Below are 21,353 nucleotides of genomic sequence, written 5' to 3' on the forward strand. Positions count from 1 at the left end.
TGGTGGGGATCCTGAGGCTTTTGCTATAACTTTTATTGCAAATTCTGGGTCAATCATATTTAAGGGCCATTTATAAAAAATGACTGCGAAAGTAATCCAGGGGTAAGTTGTTACTGACCTCTATATTTTGTCACAGTAACATGATCCTAATTTTTCAGACCAGGGTCTTTTGGCCTCGTTACTAAGAGGTGCCAATGTGTTCTCGCATTGCTAAGGGAGTCTTTCAGTTGCACGAAGGAAGAAAGAGACACATAGTCAAGGTAGGGTGGCCAGCAAGACTGTAATTATGTTTGAGAGGGTAGTCTTCCGATGAAGGGTCCTAATGGATGGAAAGGGCTAGGAAGCAGGGAAGGAAGGATGAGCCGTTACTCGGCTGGCAGCATGACTCTGGGCTCCCCAGCGGCCCATCAGGGCTATATTAGGATGGTCTTTTGGGTTTCCACTACGCATGTTTCCTCTGGGCTTTATGCTTCTGCATCTTGCTGGGGGCTTGTTTTAGCTGGTGGGATGAAGCATTCTTGTGTGGGATCAACAGTCTGGAAAAGAAGAAATGCCATTGTCAACTTTCTAAGCCAACGCAAAGGATGATAGTCTCCAGAGCTATGTCTGAATATCATTTCAGCATCACTTAATCCTTTGTTAATAAAAGAAAAACAATATGGAGGCTACCCACATCAGAACTTTTTTTTTTTTACCATCTTCCCTCTTAACCAGTAACAAGGATCTTTCTGCAAGTTTCTTGAATAGCTGATCACTGGAAATTGAAGTATTCCAAGAAATTCTTAGAGAAGTTAATAAAGATTTTCTCATCCTGTTATTGCCCTGCAGAGGGTTAATTACAGCAAATGATATATCTCTGTCCTGGTCCGTGTGCCATCCTTTCAAAAGGCCAAGTCTCAGATAACAGACCAGAGGGATTAACTGGGGTTGCCTCGTACGGTTCGTTGAACAACCAGCCTGAGCATGACTTTCACCCTCGGATTTTAGTTACGGTGATCAGAATATAAGAATAGTGTCCCAGTGTGGTATTTCTGGCTGCCTCCATTCGTATGCCCTCAAGCCATCAGACACAAACTCAGTCACCTCCAATTCTACTCAGTTGTGCTCCTTCCGCTTTTGCCTGAAGGGATTAAAATTGGTTACACCCATCTGGTGATGAGGGTGGCAGAGTTAGCCCAGTTCTTGGGGGCAGCTTGGGCTGCAGGAGTGAGACAGTGACTCAGAGAGGCAGCCAGCGGGGCTCAGGGGATTCATTTAGACAACTGATAGATACTAAAAACAGGTCTGACCTCATCCATATTTACAGTTCCCTGTTGTCCCCAAGGCGAGAAGCAACGAGCCTGTTCCTCTTCACTCACACCAATCTTTCAAGCACATTCACCTGCAGCAGAGTCCTTGTCAATGGCGTGGAGGTGGGGATTGGGAGGGGCCTGGGCAGAGGCAAAGGCATGACTTGCCTCTATTGGCCTGTCCCGGTACAGATTATATCCGGACGGCTCAAGCTCCACCTGAGTGTGGGGACGAGCCTGCCCTACCTCTCCTCTCTCAGGTCAGTCCAGACCCTGGGAATGAAGCCTGAGCTGTCCTAAGGAAGGAGCACTTGCTCTGTCCCTCCTTGGTGATCGTAGATGCGCACATTTACCTGCAGCTGAATGGGGGGACCATAGGAAGTTAATGCTACATCCTCCTCAGCTCCATCACTGTCTCGGGCTGAAAGCCAAAGATGGGAAGGGCTGGGTTAGTGTCAGAGATTCACCTGGAAACCACACACGAGGACTATGAGAAGACCCGAGGGCTTGCAAAGAGGCTCTTGACCCTTTAAAAAGGAATTCTCTGTTGAGGCTGTTTTATTTTTGTTTGTTTTGATTTTTAAATCTATGATTTTTTTTAAAAAAGAGTATTTTTAAAGCTTATGAGAAAGGTTGGCTATGGGTAGCCTCTGTGTGTTCAGGAGAGGCACATCTGTGTTTAGTGGTTGAAGAGGCTGAACGTTGGTCATCACCTTCTAGAGAAAGATGGCCGCTCGCAGCGGGTCAAGGTCTTTGCTTCCGCAGTATTGCCTGTCTGATCTTGCATCGTACCTCACTGTCCTCCACAGGAAAATAAAAGGCCTCACCTACATTGTCTCTAAAGTCCCTTCTGGCTTGATACTCTACAAGCTTTGGTTCAGCTGAAAAAAACCAGACATAATAAAAAAGATCCCTGGAGACCATTTTCTCCTGTCATAAGATATAATCACGTGCATGGTTATGTGTTCAATGTCAGGCTCCTCAACAAGGCTATGAAGACAGGAGCCCCATCTGCTCCAGGCCAGGCCCTCGCTCCTTACATATTCGCTGTTTGATGGTCACAGATGTGACCGCGCCCCGAGTGTTCACGCTTAGCGGCTCTCGCACTTGCTACCTGTGTGACCTAGGGCCCTGTTCCTTAACCTTTGGTTGCCTTCGTTTCCTGATGGGAATAGAAGAGGGATAATACTTCATAGGCTTGTCTTGAAGATTAAGTCAATCAATACGTATAAGGCCCTTCGAATAGGGCATGATGTACAGAAAACACCAAAATGCTATACTTTGCATATTACTCTCCACGGGGGTGCCGGTGGTGTGGGCGTAACTGATGCTCTGACATCATCCCCCTCCTGGTATTTTTTTAGAGGGTTGGATCCTGTGAAATATGAAACCCCTTTCCTTCCTTCATGGCAGAATGAACTGAATTCTTGGTTTAACTTTGTTCTTTGAGGTATAATGAGACTCCTTCGCGCTCAGCGCCTTGGTAACCAACATTCATTCAACATTCTCATCAGATCAGATCATAAAGTAGAGAAGCCTCCTTCTCCAGAATTCTCCAGAACAAGTTGTTGTTCATGGATTTACCAAAAGAGGATTTAATCCTCTATCAATCTGAGTTGAGTAAGGAAGACTTTCCATTTATACTGGGAGGAGGTGGGGACATTATAACCACCATTTAAAGACAAGGAGCCTGAGTTCCTGGAGGTTAAGGAGCTTGGTTTGGCTTCAAAGTTGGCAGGAAGCAGAGCTGAGCCTCAAAGCCGGGGCACCCAGATTCTGCATTCTTTCTGCTGCCCCATGCTGCCCAATGATCTCCTGCTCCCTGCATCTTTAGGAATGCTGAATGCTTGCCTTATCTGTCCTCAGAGCAAACAAGTCCTGCCTAGACTCACTGTCTTCTTCCCTACTTTGTGCCACTTGTCTCTCTGTAACCTGTAGCTCCTGAGGGTGATACGACAGCAGTTTTGTGATTTGTTCCTGCAAAAGAACAAACAGTAATGACACTGCTTGGGACCATTGAAATTGGGTTTCTTCTAGGAAGAGGGGGATATCTTGGAGAAAAAAAATGCTGAGAATTGTCAAAAAGGACTGTCTAGCAAAAGCTGGTATTTGCGGGGTGCCTGGGTGGCTCAGTTGGTGAAGTGTCGGCCTTCGGCTCAGGTCTTGATCCCAGGGTCCTGGGATTGAGCCCTGGATCTGGCTCCCTGCTCAGCAGGGAGTCTGCTTCTCCCTCTGCCCCTCCTCTTGCTCATGCTCTCTCTTTCAAATAAATAAATTTTAAAAAATCCTTTTGTATATATATAAAGGATTTTTAAAAATTATTTATTTATTTATTTATTTATTTATTTATTTATTTATTTATTATATATGTATATATATAAAGCTGGTATTTGCTATAAGGAAAACAACCTAGTGGACTTAAGTTTGCAAGAACATTCTCTTGGTTCACATCCTTTTATAGTTATTGACCCCCCGTTTACACTGTATAGACTCATTATTTTTGTCTTAATACCTTCAAAAAGAATCATACTAGCTTTGGCTGTGTACCTTCAAACAATGGACAGAAAAAAACGCCCATAGCAATGTGATAGTTTAAAATATACATCAGTCTTGCTTTTAGCAAACTTGACATAACGATACCCTAAGTACACTAAACCAGAAAAAGTAAGCGATAATCTGGACAGGAGCTTTCCCTCCACAAAAAAAGAAAGAATCATGGCTGATATTCTATATTTAAGATCTCCACAAATTGCATTGAAAATTCTCAGTTAAAAGGGCAACTGATTTTTTAAAAAATGCAATCAATATACAGCTTTCTAGGAACGCATTTATAATATGGGACAAAGAATCTTTATGCCCATTTGTTTGGGGTCCTCTAGTAACACGCCTGAATGCATTTTCATTCTCCACCCGGATGTTTTTATATCTTGGGATTAAGTCCATAAGCCACTTCAGGAAGATAAAGCCTAATCTTCTTTTGAAAGACTCGCAGGGAAATGGAGTCCTTAATCCCCTTTGCCGATCTGTTTCAGTGTTTACCAACTCTTATTTTCACGTTTAATCCAAATCCTTCATGCTTTGGTTTGAGTTCATTTCTACACATTGTCTTTAGTTGGAGACAGAAAGCAACAGGACAACATCTTCGAGAGAGAGGTCTTCGTACTTGTGAAATTCCCTGCTGATCTCCTCTTGTCTTACTCTTCTTTCGGATGAATAATTTTGGTCTCACAGCCCAGTGGTAAATCAAATAATTATGCGACCAGAGTCACAGCTACAAGCAATATTCACCAGAAGAGCCACACGACAAATGCAAGCCTCACGGACTCCAACAAAATGTCATGCTTTGGTACAGAATTTAGAGAGAGAACTTGACTTGTCTATGACGAAGGCACATTACTAACTACCACCTGTTTCATTGTCTTAACCTTTCCACATCGGTTGGAAGTTCTAACCCTTTAATTATCTTTGGGGTTCTCCCTTAGCCTCCCCCAGTCCCCCACACTTCTCACTGGTGGATCCCAGAACTGGAATGGGTATTCTCCTTGGAGACTGACCCATGCCAGGTACGATCGCCTGATTGTTCTTGCTGACCGCATGTCTGTTGATACGGTACTGTGCCTGTTGTTTGAGCCAATGAAAACAAAGACAGTGGGAAGCTGCTTCCTCTTGCCAGCTTGTGACCTACAGGACACACTTAGGGTTTTTCAAGTTCCTGTTATCACACTCTACTTGTCTGGCTCTTATCTATCTTGTGTTGTATGTTTTCCCCAGCTTGGTGTAATCCTGTATTTTGTACTGAGTTTTAACCATTCTTCTAATTTTTGATATTTGTATTTTTCCCAGGTGACTTAAATTCTGATTCTGTTGTCCAAGTGTGAGTTTCTGCTTATTCTGCCCAATTTGGAGAGCAATCCGTATGTTCTTTACTACATGACTGATTTTTTTTTTAATAAAACATCCAAGTACAGTGACAATGACTGTCACCGGCAGACCGTTTTCTGCTTGGGAACAGATTCCCTAACCACGCACGAGTAACAAGGATAGCACCGGAAAACGTGCTTTTGCTCACCCGTGCTCTGCCACCCAGACACTCCTGAGAACACTTGAAACACTTGGGTTTTGGGGTCTAGAATATTGATGGTTACAAATCCCGCATCCCGCTATGTTTGGGTATCATAAAACTCCGAGAGCGCCCCTCTCTCTTTCTCTCAGACTTTTTCTTGGAAACATAGGACAACTATAGAACAAACACAAGAAGTTTTATCCTATCTTCTGGTGAGAACTTTGAGGAGTGGTTTCAGCGGTTGATGCTGCAATTCTGCCGCAAACCTTGGTGATCTGATGATGTGCCATCAACACACAAAGAAAAACTGTTACAGGAAGGATGTAGAGCGTCGATTTCCGACTCTCTGTCAACTGCGCTGAAAAGAATGAACGGATGCATCTATCTGAACGGCATTTAATTTGAATGTGTAATTAGCCATAGATTCCAGCTCAGACACGCGGATACGCTTAAAGGGAAGGCTTCTATTAATTTTTTTGAGCCTGGTGAACATTATGTGTGCTGTACAATATATAAAATCACATAATTTTTGCACATTAGAGACAAATTGTGAGGAATCAGATGCCTATTAAGACACAAGAATTGATGTAAAACTATGATAGTGGGTTATGAATAACAGGCCAGATGTTTCAGAAAGGAATGAATGTGTTTCGACACATTTCGATAACCAGAATTAGCCACTATTTCCCCCAGGTTGTTAGGGTCCACGCATTTTTGTTGTCATGGCTCATATATTTTATTCATTAGCGAAGTATAGTCGGGTGGCTTGGTCTTACATAACGATAAAAATCCAACCAGAAATTTTTATGAAAATGTCACATAAGCAAGTGGCTTTATTTCTATTAATGATTACACATCGGAGCCTTTATTAGAATTCTGATTCAATGGCTCTTCCTGTCACTTTTTGTAAACCTTGAAGGCTTTCAAGCAGTGAATGGTTTGAAAAGTAGAAATCCAGAAGTTATTGGGCTTTGTGATGTTAATGAGGTGATGAGTCCTATGAATCAGTTTATTATGTTGTTTGGGCAAATTAACTTCAAGACTTAAATTAAAAAAAAAAATGCCAATCGCTGTTGCCGGGCTTGACTTGTGCCCTTGATAGCCAAAACATCTGGACTTAGCATCATAAGTCATGCAATTGCATGGTCCAAACCTAATTTGGGGCTGGACAACTCACTTTACAGGGGGTGCCCTTCTTTACCCAGCGTGAGCCCTCAGAGCCACACCCTCTTTATTTAAGGCCTTTGATTCACTTCTGTCTTGGCCTCTTCCCCATAAATCTCTGTCGTTTGGAAGCACCGATTTCTCATTAAAGTTTAACATTGATTCTGGGTGTCTTTACCTCCATGCTGGAACTCTTCAGCCACCCAGCTCGATTGTGACCCTTCCCTCTATTGTCCCCTCTTGGTGCACCCTGTTTCTCCCGCAGGAGAGCCTCCCTGTTCCCCGAATCCCCTGGGCAAGTACCTCGTGAGAGTTCCTGGTTCTCCACTCTGAAGCTGCACTGGTAGGCTGGGGCCGGGCAGGCGTTGCCTGGTAAAGGGCAGTTCTGCTTGATGGATCTGTGGAGAATGCAGAGCTCGGGTATGATGTACAGCAGCAGGAAGACCCATGCGTTGGTGACCAGGGCAATACAGACGACAGGGTCATCCCACTGGGGCTGCCGCTGGAGCTGCGGGTTGCCTCTCAGGAGCATGGAGATCCACACCACCCAGATAACGATGGAGATGAGCACAGTGACGAAGATGAGCCTTCCGTGTTGCTTCCAGTTCTCACACGGGCCACAGAAAGTGGCTTTGGAGACGAAGAATGCGAGGGCCATCAGGAAGAGGACATAGACCAGGAGTACGACAAAGTCCGCGTTGAGCTGACAGGGGGTCATGTGCATAAACATCATACCCCTGGTCATCATGAGAGTCACATACTCGATGGCAATGATCACCTGCAGTAAGCTGACACCGATAGCAATGCACAGAATTGTCGTCCAACAGAAGGAGACTCTACCCCGGACCAGCTTCACCAGGTTGGAGGCATGAGCCAAGAGGCAAGAGAAACAGAGAGCAAAGAGAACCCCAAAGAGAAAGTAGCGTACGGGGGCAGTTTGCTGATTGAACTGCGCGATGAAGGCAAACGCGAGGCTAAAGAGTCCCAGCACACCCAGGAGGAAGAGGAACTGAGTGGGGAGCGTATTCCACAGGCTGCAGTCTTGAACCCTTCGCATGAGGAAGAGAAACGCCAAGAGTAGTATAATTGTAACTACTATGCCGATTATTGCCAGGGCCTCGAGAACAATGCTCCATGGTCCCTCGTTGTCACAGATGAAATAATAGTCCTCAGTGGACTTGACACAGTCCTCATACATGGTGACTTGTGGGTGGACCTCACGAGAATGGACTTCTGATTCCCTGCGAAAGAAAGATGAGACAAACTTCTGACTACATCCTCACACAGGAACGGCTGTTGGCTAGTCCTGTTTGGCCACCATGATGTCTCTCAGCCCCAAATATGAAAGAGCCCCAAACTGTCAAACCCTTAAAACTCTCCTAGTTCCGTCTTGTTGGGAAAAGCAGAACACTCTTTACTAGGAGGTTCCAGATACTTCATCCATTTTCATGTCGCAGTCTGTATCAAGGCTTTTTGAAACCTAAGGCAGAATCTTTTTCATAAAATGGGGTGTGTGACAGCGTTTGCCTGATGGATGAGACTACAGTTATATCAGGCTCCAGAACAAAGGTTGTCAACATTAACGGATCGTTGGATCATTCGAGACACTGCCGCACTGCCTGAAGGAGACAGGCAGATCATTTTTCCTCGTAGTTCTAATGGCCGTTCCTTCTTTTAATTTAAGTCAATTCCACGCAACATGTTATTGCTAAATATCTACACTTTGTTCATCAAAGAATTATACAAAATGGTTTCTGCCTTTAGATAACTTTTTCAACAATTGAGCACCAAAATCAATGTCTTCCCTGAGGTTGCCTAGGAAAAAAATCCCACATATTGATGAGGGAAAAAAGTACCTTGCAACCGAATACTCCGAGTTCTATTCCTCTTCAGTTATTCCCAAGCCAGATGGCTGGAGCCATCCGGGTTTATAGCTACAGGCATGGCCCCTTCATTCCGACTTACCTTCTCTGTGTCCACACTGGAAGTTGAGGCTGTACTGGCTTCGAGGTTGTAACTGCCAATGAGTAAGAAGGAGACAATCTCAGCTTCTTTAATCTCTCCCCAAATGGGCGGAAGGAGTGGAGGCCCTCACTCAGGTTCCTGCAGTGCCTATAAAAAGAACCGGAAGGTCAGAAAGACACACCTATTCCAGTTTCCCAGCAACTTTTCTACAGAGGTTTCTTTGGTGAGAACAATTATTTTCTATTCTATTGCTAACCAGAGGCACCTTGGCCTTAGGGGGTCCTGAAGGTGACTTTAGGGAAGACTGCTTCCTCTCCATAGACTCCACTGTGGTTAGGAAGCTTCAAGAGGCCTTCAGTTGGGCTTACATGAGGACACTTCATTCCTCTTCTGACCTTACTCCCTAAAGAGCCCTCTCTGGAGTCTTCCCCATCAGACTGCACTTGTTCTGGGTTTCATTCCATTGGGGCATCCATCCCAGGGTGCAAGATAGAACTCACAGTAGAATTTGCCAGCTGATATTGGTATAACAAATTCTGTTTCTCCTGCTACGGCGTGTAATGGGCACACAGTAGTGTTCAGCCTATACTGACTGCACCCCCACACTCTCCACCCTAATTTACTTGGGTTTTTTCCTGGATATTTGCATTTTGACAGAAGACTTCCAAAGACCCTAAATCAGTGCCTGTTCGTCTGGTTTCAAGTCACCCCTATGATCTGGCTTTCTCTTTTTCATCCAAGCTATTTCTTTCAAGTCTCCTGGCCCCGTGGTTTATCCAGGTTGGTTTTCCACTGCATCATGAAGAAACAAAGCTCCCATCTGCTTGCCTTCTCTTAGATGTTGTCCGTGGCTTGAACTGCCTTTTGCTTTATTCCCACTGATCCTGTTTCCTCACCAAATACTTCCCCCTACCTCTAAGATTTAGCTCTTATCTCCTCTGTAGAAATGTCCTGCCTCCCCTGATCCCTGGAGCCCTCACTGATTACCTCCTACCACCAACTCCACAGCATGTTGGGTCTGTGCTGTTCACAATTACGGAAACCATCTTTTCTGCCCATTTTATTTGCATCAATTAATTTTTAATAAATAAAACAATAAATGAATTAAAATAGTAATAAGTAATACATTTATTACTTTATTTTATTTGTATTAACCTCATCCCCTTGATTCGCTTTATAGCTGCTTGGTGGGGGGGTGGTGGTGGTCAGGTTCTACATTTTACGCCCTCATAGCACCTGGCCCCGAGGGGAGCACCTCCTAGGGGATGGTTGAAGGAGGGAGCCTAATGACAGAATGCCAGGCCTTGTGAAGGTATGCTTTAGCAGTGTGGTTTTCCAACAGACGCTTAGTAATGGAAACCACCTGCAAATAAGTCAGGACCTTAACAAACCCCAGACAAATTCATTCTGAAGTGGTGTTCTATCTTTAAAGACTCCTCAACTTTGACGAGCCATTCTTTTCCCCTTTGAGAGAAGAATATTTTAGGGAGGAGAGTCCTCTCCTTTCCTTGCTTTAGGCATAATTGTGGTTTGTCAGAAGCTGTAAAAGTTAATCTAAAGTTTACATTAAGGGTAAAGGGATTTTCCAGATAGATGATGAAATGTGACATCCGTGAGAATTCACTCAAAGAGCTTAGTGAGTGGTTCAACTGCTGTCTGTAGAACAGCCGAGGATTTTCCATTTAATTCTTCCAAGAGAACTGTTCTGGTGACCACCCCCCCCCCGACCCCCCCCCCCCCCGGCTCCCTCCTTCCAGCTAGTTGCTCACGGCTGCTCCTCACTGTGCTGATGTTTCCACTTCTGGCATGCTTGTCTTCTAAGGAGAATCTTCCTGACCTCCTGATGGCTTGAGGCAGGTGAATTAATGGGTTAATGACCACAAAGCCCTTTGAGCACCTTAGATAAAAGAGCTTGTCTCAGGTACTAATTATTTCTCTTCTAAAATCTGGGGTCATGGAATTAACCCATCTGCTTCTAGGCTTTCAGGAAATGAGGCTCCCTTTGCCCACATACGTCTACATTACTCACGTCTCCTTTCTTTTGACTTTTACACTTCAACGTCACACCGAACAGCTCAGATACGGCTTTGATGAATCAAAGTATATTGATTACCACAAGTCCAATAAAGATGAAGACAAAACAGTCAAGAGGTCAAACGCCTTTGCCAAACACCCGTTTGTGTTGTCTCCTTCTTCCAGAAACAGAGCTGAAAGATCACCTAGTCTAACCACTCCACTGATAATTAATAATAAGGAAGCCAAAATTATGACATGAGGAATTTCATAATATGGAGGCAGAGGCCCAGAGAGAGGAAGGGAGGTGCCCAAGGTAGGGAATGTGAGAGGGGCCAACCAGGGTTGTCTGACTGTGGGCACATTCTTGCTGCCATCCCAGGTTGCCTTCCTGACCCTTCCCATCTCAGGTGGACAAGCCTTGAAAGAGACAAGCACTTAGATATGACATGTGGGTCAGGACCAGAAAGAAGGAAAAGGCGTAGACAATGAGAGAGCATCAGCTATTCTGCATCCTGCGAGAAACCCTGTCGCTATCATGACCGGCTGCGTGAGGACTGTCTGTGTGAAGGGGGTGTTTGCTGGCTGGGAATGGGTTATTTGCTCATTTTGCTCTCTAGCAACTCCAGGGCTGGCTTCATGGGTGTGTAACCAGTAGGGTTGTTCAGGGACTCCCACTCAGAAGGATCCCATGCTGGAAATCGAAGGCTCTGTGGTCATTGTCTTGAAATTCCTAATTTTGTCTTTGTGAATTTGTGTTTTGAACATGAAGTCAGATAGGACAATGGAGTGTGCACTGGGGGCTTGGAACCTGGGCTCGGGTATGACGCTGCCTCCCATTCCGTTTCTGCTTCCCCGAGACAGGCTCTCTGTCACCCACTCCCTACCACCCCTTGGTGCCCTGGGTCACTTGGCTTCTCCATTTCTGCCCGTGTCCTGTGACTGCTGCCACACTCCACCTGTGGTCACCTGTCCCCATGGGTTGAGGTGGTGGGCCCTTGGAAAGGGAGAATTGACTTACCCACGTTGAGGCAAGGGTGCCACCTTTTCATTTTGCACTGGGCCCTGCAAATTATGTAGCCGGCTTTGGGGATCTCATTAAACTTTCTGGTATAAGATGGTTAACTCGATCAACATTATATAGGGATATTAACAGTGTACAGTTTCATTGTATATTAATAGAAAGCACGGTTATTTATGAAAAACTGCAATGTTTTGTCTAGATCGGCAAATTGTCAAGACGCAACTGAGTATCATTTATGAATGTGCAGGGTATTTTTTGGAAAGGAAATGATCTGACATTTTTTTCCAGTTTGTAACCATTACAACATTTTAACTGAACTAGTATACATTGCTTTCATATTGGGTTGTCTCATCGTCATTAGAAGAAAGCAGATGATGTGAGAAATATAGAGGTATGTCAAGTTTAACTGCTGGATCAGAAGTGTAAACACAACAATATTGAGAACAACGCTGACTAATAAAAACTTTGATTTTATTTGAGCTGCATAATAAAAAGGAAAAAATTGATGCAGGACCTTGAATATGAAGCTGATTTAAATGGTATTTAATTAAATACGCAAAGCTTAACAAAAATGACGACTCGACGTATAGTTTATAATGAAACTTTTACAAATGAAAACCTGCAATCTTCAAATGGGAAAACAGCATGACACCCTGTCAATAAGTCCCCCACATGTTTCCAAAGAAAAATACATATATTGATTAAGAGTTTCCAAGTTGTCAACTACTATTAATGAAAGAGCCTCTTAATCACCTATCTAGCAATATATTAGGTGGCAAAAAAAGAAAATGAGTCCACATAGCCACCAAAAGTTATTCTTTTAGGATGTATGGAACACATGATTTTTGAAAATGAAATGATAAATCAGCTGACAAATTAAAAATTATGCCCCTTAGTACAACAGTCTCCTGACTTACCATGCTTTCACTTCCAATTTTTTTTTGACTATGATGGCACGAAAGAGACACCCATTCAGTAGAAACTGAACTTTGAATTTGAATTCGATCCTCTCCCAGGCTACTGATAGGCTGACCCATCCACTCTTGAGATGCTGGGCAGTGGCACAGCTCCCGGCAGCCACGTGATCGCGAGGGGACACAACCCCTACACTTACAACCAGCCCGTACCCATACGACCGTTCTGTTTTTCATTTGCAGTAGAGTATTCAGTAAGTTTCCTCAGCTACTCAACACTTTATTATAAAATGAAGGCTTTGCGTTAGATGATTTTGCCTCACTTTATGCTAATGTAAGTGTTCTGAGCACATTTAAGATGGACTAGGCCAAGCTAGGGTGCTCAGTAGGTTGGGTGTATTGTTTGAAAAAGATTTTGTTTATTTCAGAGAGAGAGAGAGAGTGAGCGAGAGAGAGGGGCAGAGGGAGAGGGACAAGCAGGCTCCCCAGTGAGCAGGGAGCACAACACTCAGGGCCGATCCCAGGACCCCCGGATCATGACCTGAGCTGAAGGCAGATGCTTAACTGACTGAGCCACCCAGGCGCCCCAGGTTAGGTGTATTGAATGCATTTTCAACTTACGATACGTTCAGCTTGCGATGGGTTTATTGGGATGTAACCCCATTGTATACCACAATGTCTCATCAAATCTGTACTATTGCAGAACATAGAGAAGCTTTGTTTTAACATAATTATAGTCTCATACAAATTTTGTGATTCGACCTGATAAAAGCACTGATCTAAGTCGTCAACACTTTTAGTCAGATCAGGTATGAATGACAAGACAAGTTTTGTGGAGGATTTTTTTGCGTCATTTAAATTTAATTTTACCCACGACTGGATTAGATATAATGTCTGAGTTGAAAAAATATGTTCTTGGTTCAATATCATCAAGACTGGCGAAATTGTAAAGGAATTATAGGCTTGGACAACAAATAGGACCAGGAAATATGTCAGAATTATTAAAACTGATTAATAACCATGGTTTATTCATTATGAATCTTTGGCACCTATAGAAATTTTTCTTCAACCTCACGGATTTCTTGAAATCGAATGAGATGCCAGTTAGCAAAATGTGTAGAAATATTTTGTTCAGATGTTGGAGCTCACCATATCTACTTATTATACATGGTAGAATTCCTGGTTGCCATAGAATAAAATACTTAGCAAAGCATGATACATCAACTCAGAAATAAGATTTAGATTTCTTGAATTGGGAAAATATCTCATTTGGCAAATATTGGGGGATATGATACTTGGATAGTAAAAGTGCATATTTGGCTGATTTGGGAGCATTCTTAACTACGATTTTGGAAGAAAACTGTATTTTAACATGTCAGATACATTCAAGGATTCCAAAAGATGTGGCAGTTTTAAAACATGGCTGTCATGATGTGACATTCCTCCCATCAAGAAATGGGATCGAACTCCCTTCCACTTGCATCTTGGCTGACCCTCTTGTAACCAATAAAATATGGTGGAAATGAGCATGTATGAATTCTGAGGCTGGGTCAAAATGAGACTCGGCAGCTTCTGCTTTGGTCTGTTGGAATACTTGGTCTCCCAATGCTTTCTGCTGAGACACAGCTGTGAAGCTCTGAGAATCCCAAGCCACATAAGAGGCCGCATGTAGGTTTGCTGGTCGACAGTACCCGCTGAGTCCCGTCTTCCAGCCATCCACACCAAAGCACTAGACATGGGAATGGAAGAGAAATCTGGGGAATGGACGCTTGTTCCAGGCATTCAATTGAAACTTCACAGAACAGAATTTATGTACCTGTCTAAATGCAAGAATTACGTGCATTGCTATGAGTTTTCTACAAGTTAATGTTGATGTCTACAGAGTTCCAAAAGAGCCAAGTCGATACTGGGTGAGGTAGGCCACTTTGAAGGCAAAGTTGACCTTGGCAATTACTACTGAGTGGATTTGCTGAATCAAGTATGAGTTAACAAGTTTGGAGAGATCTGCACTAGTAAAGTTGGGTTGGTCTTTTTTTTTTTTTTTTTTGACTGACTTGCCAATGTGCTGGTCTCCTGTTTTTCATTTCTAGAGGTGAATAAATACCTACCTCCTTACCCATTGAATGGCCAAATGACCAAAAATTAACATCTGGAAGAGTGCAGGGTACTTAGCGAGAGAGCAAATATTGGCTTAGTTACTATTGGAAGTGATGAGTCTCTCTGGAAAATTTGTGGACAACATGCGTGCCTGCCCGCGTGATACATGTAACTTGAATAAACTGTTGGATCTTCATAGAAGGCTCTCAATAACCCACTGATGAAGATGTCCTAGTGACAGTTCAGCTTTTTTCTGTAGCAGAAGTACAGATAATATTTTTCAAGTTGGTATTGTCAGACTCTTAAACACATGCCAATATCACACCTACCCTCTAAATATTGTTCCTATCCTCAAGCTTCGAAGTGCCCTGAAACCTCGTTCAGTGCTCCAAATAAAAACTGACATGTTTGACTTGGGTGGGTAGATGGGGGCCTGCCAACCCAGTCAAAGCCAAAGGCACACATTCCTATAGGATCAGAGGCACGAGCACTCCACTGAAAAGATGTTCATTCCAAAGTCTTTAAATTTTCCTTATAAATGTAATAATTCTAGCTACGGGCTGTTCCCAACATTACTGCCACCCATAGAAGGGAACATCACAAAATCAGTTTGAATGAAATAAAATGAGAGATACTGTTACACTTCATTTTTCTCTCAAAGTCCCAATCATTCCTTTTTAGAGGAAAATCTGAAGCTTGAAAGAAAAATATTTGAATAAAAGATGCATTTGCTTTTCACTGAATCTGAATCAATAATTGAATTAACCTTGGTGAACAGAGTAGAGAACAAATAATTGCATTTAATTCTGATACTGAAAAATGATTAAAAGACATTATGTTTATTATTTAGATTGGGATTAAGAAAAATTTCTAGTGCTGAATAGAGCGTATTACTATATTACCCATCACAGCAACCTATTTGGGCGAATTTTTAGGGTTTTCAACTTTGTTTGGATTTTAAAGGGCAAAGAACCAGGTTCAAAGGGTATACTAGTTTCATCAAATGGGCACTGCCTGGAATCCGACTTGGGTTTGGGTATCAGCTATGAATTAACTCTCTGATCTTGGACAGAGAAACTTCCGTAAGTTTCTCTGAATTTACACAAACGTTTCCTCTTCCCTGTGGGTTTATTTACATAGAGAAAAAAATCAATGATTTTTGTGATAATTTGGTATGGGCTGGGTTAAACAGTTTTGAAAGCAAAGTGGTGGTATAAACTACATGGAAATTTAGATAAGACTGTTCAGCCTAGGAGTACTATTAATTTTAAAGGACTTTCATACCCTAATTATCAATGTGCAAACTATTATGTTAAATTCAAATGTGAGGTCTACAGAATAACGTAGCCCATTTATTTACTTCTAGAACCTCTCTCTAGAAATGTGTTACAGCATTCATTCATTCATTTGCTCATTCGTTCTTCTAATGACTTTTTTTGAGCGTCTGCTTTGTGCCAGCTCCCATGTCTGTACCTGAGCTGTCCCAGCTAATGAGACCTAGGACCCGATGTCCGTATTCAGGTTGCTTACAGATGGGGGTGGGTGGAGAGTGAGCAGATAATGGAAACATCAGGTATTCAGTAAATAATCTGTGGGTACACCAGAGCGGAGGATCAGAGGAGACCTGCCAGAGGAAGCGATGTCTAAGCCAAGATAAGCTGTGTGAAACGAGGGGTCAGAGAGCTCCAGATGGAGGAAACAGCCTGCCTGCGCAGTGGCCAAGGTCAGGAAGGGCAAGTAGGTGAGAGTGGGGTGCAGGGCATGAACGGGTGAGAGAGGAGGAGGGCCCTTGTCCTTTAAAGAGTATAGATGTTATTCTGAGGGTAATTTTATTTATTGCATTTAAGCTTCGTGTTGCACCACACTTACTATAATTCATTTATTCCCCGACCCAACACATCGTTATGAAGCACCTGCAAGTATTTCCCGTGTCAAATGATGCGGATACAGCAGTGAAGAAGCCAGACATGTTTCTCATCTCGATGAGTTGACAGTTTGGTAGGAGAGCAGACTGTAAAACAGCAATTACAAAATATATATATTTACTGATTGTGGAAAGCACTACAGTACTGTAGAAAGATGCTGCAATAGGGAATAATGGAGTGGGGTGCGTCTTTTAGGGCGGATTAGGAGGGTCCCTTGGAGAAGGCGACACTGAAGCAGAGACCCCCGGGGAAGGGGAAAAAGCCAGCCACGGCCATGCGGAGCGGGAGGAAGAGCAATCCAGGCAGAGAGGTGAAGCTGAGCAGGAGCCTGAAGGTGCCAAGGAGCGTGGAGTGTCTGAGGAACGGAAAGAAGGCCACCGTGTCTGCAGCAAAGATTGAGGGTGGAACGGGAAATGAGCGTCAGGTGGTGCAGGGCTTGGGACCCGGGGCTGAAGGGCAGTCGGCGGGGAAGGGATGCCACCCAGCTGGGCCGTCCAAGATCGGTCTGGCTACAGACCATCTAACCAGCTGAGGAACTGGGGGCATGGGAGAGTGGATGGGAGAGGATCAGAATAGGAAGCAGGAGGCCACCTCGAGTCCAGGCGAGATGTGCTGGTGGCTCTTCATTTCCTAGCTCTGGGGGCGGGGGCGGGGGGCGGGGGGCGGTGGCGGTGGGAGAGAGCCCGGAAGATTCAAGCGACACAGGCAGTGGAATCTCTGTCTTGCTGGTGGTTGAAAGACAGAGAATGGAGGAGAACTGGACCCTGAAGTCCCCAACCTACTTCCTCAGCCCCTTCCACATCTCAGTTTATAGCAAATCATCTTTCCATCTGCTCAAATGAAAAACCTTGGCGTCATCTTGACTTTTACTTTCACTCGCCACACAGTTTAATGGATAATCCTGTTGGTTTTACCGTGAAAATACATACAGACTCTGATCACTTCTCACCCCTTCAGTGTCACGGGGCGGCCCCAGGCGCTGTCACCCCTGCCTGCAGGGCTGCAGGGAGATGCCTAGCTGGCCATCTGCTTCTGCTCTTGTTCCCACCCCACTCCCAAGCCTGTGCCTCTTACAGGACATCTTCAGTCCAGCAGCCAGAGGGATTCTTTCAAAGGTTGGCTTTGATTAGTTCTCTCCTCTGCCTAAAGTCCTGCGACGGGCTTCTCCCTTTTGTACAGAGGAAAAGCCAAAGCTTTCAAGTGGCCTCTAAGGCCTCAAAGGACCTGCCCTTCTTGTTACCTCTCTGACCTCACCTTCTGTGCTCTCGTCTTCGCTGTTCCAGGCCCTCTGACCTGCCAGCTGTCCCAAGGTCACGCAGGCTTACCTGGTCTCAGGGCTTTGCACTAGCTCTTTCCTCTGCCTAGAGTGTGCTCCCCCCAGATAGCCACACGGCTAACTCGCTCGCGGCCTCGTCTTTGTTTTCCATGGGGCTTTCCACACTAGTAAAAATGTCACACCATCCTCTAACCCTGCCTATTTCCTTATCCTGCTCTGCCTTCTAATTCTGCCATAGCATTTATTACTTTCTAAAATATAAGGCAGTAAATGATTTATTATGTCTACCGTGTACTCCCTACATTCCCCAGCTCCACAAGGACACGGCTCTTTGTTTTGGTCGCTGATGAATTTCCTCGCCCACAACAGTGCTTGGCATATAGTGGGGGCTCGATAAATATTTGTGAAATGAAGGAACGATGAGAAGGATCAGGAATGCGTTAAGCCAGAGAGTAAGAGCTTAATGCAGCAAACACAGGCTAACGCATGGTTAATAGGGAAGACTGAGAGGCAGGGGGTCAGCCAAACCTTTGTAGTCCCCCAGACTGTCGCTCTTGGCCAGGCGTGGCTGGGGACACCGTGGGTTTGTGCTCTGGGAGAGCGTCTCTACCCTTCCCCCCCACCCGCATTCTCTGTAAGAGAAGTTGGGAAACAACCGGGTAACGGATCAAGTTAAAATAGGGGCTTTCTAAAAAGGACAATGGCCTTGCTGGCCAGAGGAACATTTCTGATCTCAGATGACAGCCCCATGGGATAGGAAGAAGCTGCTTGAGGACCACCCAGCAACTAAGGAAGACTTGTCTCTTCCCAGGATGGTTTCCAGGTCTTTGCCTCGAGCTAGTAGGCGGATGGTGTGCTATTTAGAGAGACGAGGAGGACGGATGGAGGAAAAGGTTTTGGGGACCAAGAGTTCAGTTTCGGACACGTCAAGTCTGAGGTACCTGTGAATTGCGTGTGTGAATGTCAAGTAGTTTGTTGGATAAATGCAATCTGGAGCCTATAGATTTCTTTTTGCTTTTTCGTACTTTTCTTTATGTGCCAGCTTCCTGTTGGCACCAAGCTGGGTGGCAGACAGGGAGACAGGTGGCCAGGGTGCCCCTCCACCCTCAGTTTCCAGCTGTCTCTCAGCAACTGCATGAATTAGGAAGCACATTCTTTCATTTCTTCATCCCGCAATCAAACGCGGAGCTTTTGCTAAGAACTGGTATTCTTCTGGGAGCTGGGAGTACAAGAACGAATAACACTAAATATCAGCACTCAAGAAATCACATCTCCTTGGTGAGATATGCTGACAAATATCGAGATTTATCCTCTCTATGGTGTGTGTCGCTTGAAGAATAAATGAATACATCCACCTCCCTACCTACCAGAAAAAGACCTCCCAGCGAGGGTGGGTCTTATCAATGACCTATTAGCCCCTACGAGTGATTATTTCAAAGGTTTTGTTATGTCTTTGTGTCACGGGGGGGGGGGGGGCGCTGTTCAGTGTTTGTCTCAGCAATGGACCCATTTCTTGCTTCCACATGCCTGCGGGGACACATTTTGGAAGGAGTTGGGATGCGCACAGAGGTTAAGTCAGAGGATGGGCTGCGGTTGAATACTGGGGAGTCTCCAGCGCATGGATGGTCACAGAAGCCGCGGGCATGATCTGTGACATTGTGGTGACATTGTGGATGGGCTCCCCTTGGGAGGGTGTGCAGCGTGTGATGCGGCAGGAAGAGGGTGGAGGATGCCGCTCACCCCTGCCCCGGGGGACACCAGCAGCTTAAGGGCGGGGCAGGGAGAGAGAAGCCCACGAAGGCAGCAGGGGGTGATCTGAGGTAGGTGCAGCCGAGAATGACAGATCACAGGTGCCCAAGGAGGAATGTCAGGGAGAAGGAGCAGGGCAGGGGTGGGGGGGTCTCTGTCAAATGGTACAGAGGAGGCACCTGCCCTGATAAAGACCAAAATGCACCTGCTGGACTTTGCAAGTGAAGATCAATTTCAGAGAAAGTAAATGTCTCTCGATAGAGTGAATGAAAGGAAAGGAAAGGAACAGTCTGTGTGTCAAGTAATTTGTAAGGCACTTTGTGGAAGAAATGAGAGAACTGAGATGATACTAGAAAACAAGAGAGGACCAAGGGCAGTTTCTTTGCTTTAACCAGAGGGTGTGGGATAGTTCTGTGTTGAGAGGAGAGAAGCAGGGGCAAGACTGAAATCACAAGGATGGAGTACGATGGGACAGAATTCCCATGGAGGTGAGCCGTCCAGCCTGGAAGGACAGTGGGACACCTCATCCTCCGGGAGAGGGAAGGAATCGAGGACGGTGTTCTCCAACGACCACCATGCCCTTCTCACAAATTACATGGACGCCATGACTCCACTTCCTCCACGGGGCCTTTGCAGGTGCAACCAAGTGCTGAAGGTTCCTCCAGGTTTCTAGAATGGTTGAGGCTTGACTGGGCTCTGCCTCTAGGGTGGGCCTCTCCGTTCACGAAGCTCGCTCTGCTTAGCCGGCGAGACACCCTGTGTGAGTCCCCCATTTGGTGACCCATAAGAAAGGACTCTAAAATCAGAGTGGAGATGGCATCATTATGGACGCATGTTATATATTCAAAAGTACACTGTAGACATCATTTAAGGAGGGGCAATGGTCCTGTGTTTGCACGGGTGGCCTAAGACCTTCTCTCAGCTGGATTTTGATCTGCAGAGGGAGAGAGAGAGACAAGACAGACAGTCGGACAGGCGGCAAACAGGCTGCTGCTGGGTATCTGTGTTGTTTCTGGGGTTTTAAGTTGCTGGGGTTTGTTCGCCGAAATTTCAGGCAGTGGCACGTACCCTAGGGATATAGGGATTACATCATTGCCGCTTTGGCTGAGCCTCAGAGTAAATCACAGAGGGAGGAGGGAGCGCCCACCCAGTATACACCCTCCCGGCCTCATTTCCTTCTCGCTAGATGAGGAAACCAGACATGGAACTGAATTTAGGAGTGTTTGGTCCTGGAGTCAAACTTCTGAGCTCCCCTCCTGTCTCTGTCGGGTGCCATCTGTGCCGCCTGGTGCGTGTTCGTGAGCCTTCCCGAGCTGCCCCAGCTCATCTGCAAGAGAGATGGCAGGACCTGTGACGACCTCACGGGGCTGTTGTATGCGATAAATAAGGTAATTCGCGTAATGCGTTTGCATAGTGCCCGGGACATGACGAATGTTCCGTAAGCGTTAGTTACCAAAAGCTCCTTTAAAAATTCAAAATAATCTACATTAGTAAGACTGAGCATCCACTGTGCACATATCCTCATGCTCTGGGGGTGACACGGGGAAGAGGGGTGACACGGGGTGGGGGGGGAATCAGGGGAGAATTCAGAGTCTCTTCAGCTGAGATTTGCGGGACAGGCAGAGGAGGGGCTGGGAGGCATGGGGAGGTCCTACGTGGGGAGCAGTGTGAGCAAAGGCATGGAGCAGGGAAAGTGAGGGGCCCCTTAGGGGAACCAGCATTTATGCTCGAGCTCCTGCACGATAAGGAGCCCAAGAGAGAAGAAGAGGCATGACATGAGAAGAAGCTGGGTCTGAGCCAGCTCACAAGACGACTTTTCGATGAGGGTCTAATGAGTTCATTGCCAAGGAAAACTTAATTCAAGTTTTACCCGA

The 21,353-nt window shown here is 45.2% G+C and overlaps 1 protein-coding gene across 1 annotated transcript; it reads right to left on the reverse strand.

Moving 5' to 3' along the window:
• Positions 1–330: 330 nt before the first annotated feature.
• Positions 331–7,804, reverse strand: GPRC5D (G protein-coupled receptor class C group 5 member D). The gene is made up of 3 exons (XM_045781453.2): positions 6,820–7,804; positions 1,643–1,710; positions 331–536 (listed from the first exon to the last, which is right to left on the reverse strand). Exons 1-3 carry the CDS (start codon positions 7,712–7,714, stop codon positions 465–467), a joined length of 1,035 nt encoding a protein of 344 aa, XP_045637409.1. The 5' UTR covers positions 7,715–7,804; the 3' UTR covers positions 331–464.
• Between the last annotated feature and the right edge of the window lie 13,549 nt (positions 7,805–21,353).

The sequence above is a fragment of the Ursus americanus genome, chromosome 25 (assembly GCF_024610735.1).
Source record: "Ursus americanus isolate L20-20 chromosome 25, mUrsAme1.1.p, whole genome shotgun sequence".
Taxonomy (NCBI): Eukaryota; Metazoa; Chordata; class Mammalia; order Carnivora; family Ursidae; genus Ursus; species Ursus americanus.

Coding starts and splice junctions, on each gene's coding strand:
- GPRC5D (XM_045781453.2), bottom strand. CDS start 7,714: ATGTATGAGGACTGTGTCAAGTCCACTGAGGACTATTATTTCATCTGT. Junction 1,711..6,819: donor GAACCAGGAACTCTCACGAG/GTACTTGCCCAG, acceptor TTTGGCTTTCAG/CCCGAGACAGTGATGGAGCT. Junction 537..1,642: donor GTCCCCCCATTCAGCTGCAG/GTAAATGTGCGC, acceptor CTTCTTTTCCAG/ACTGTTGATCCCACACAAGA.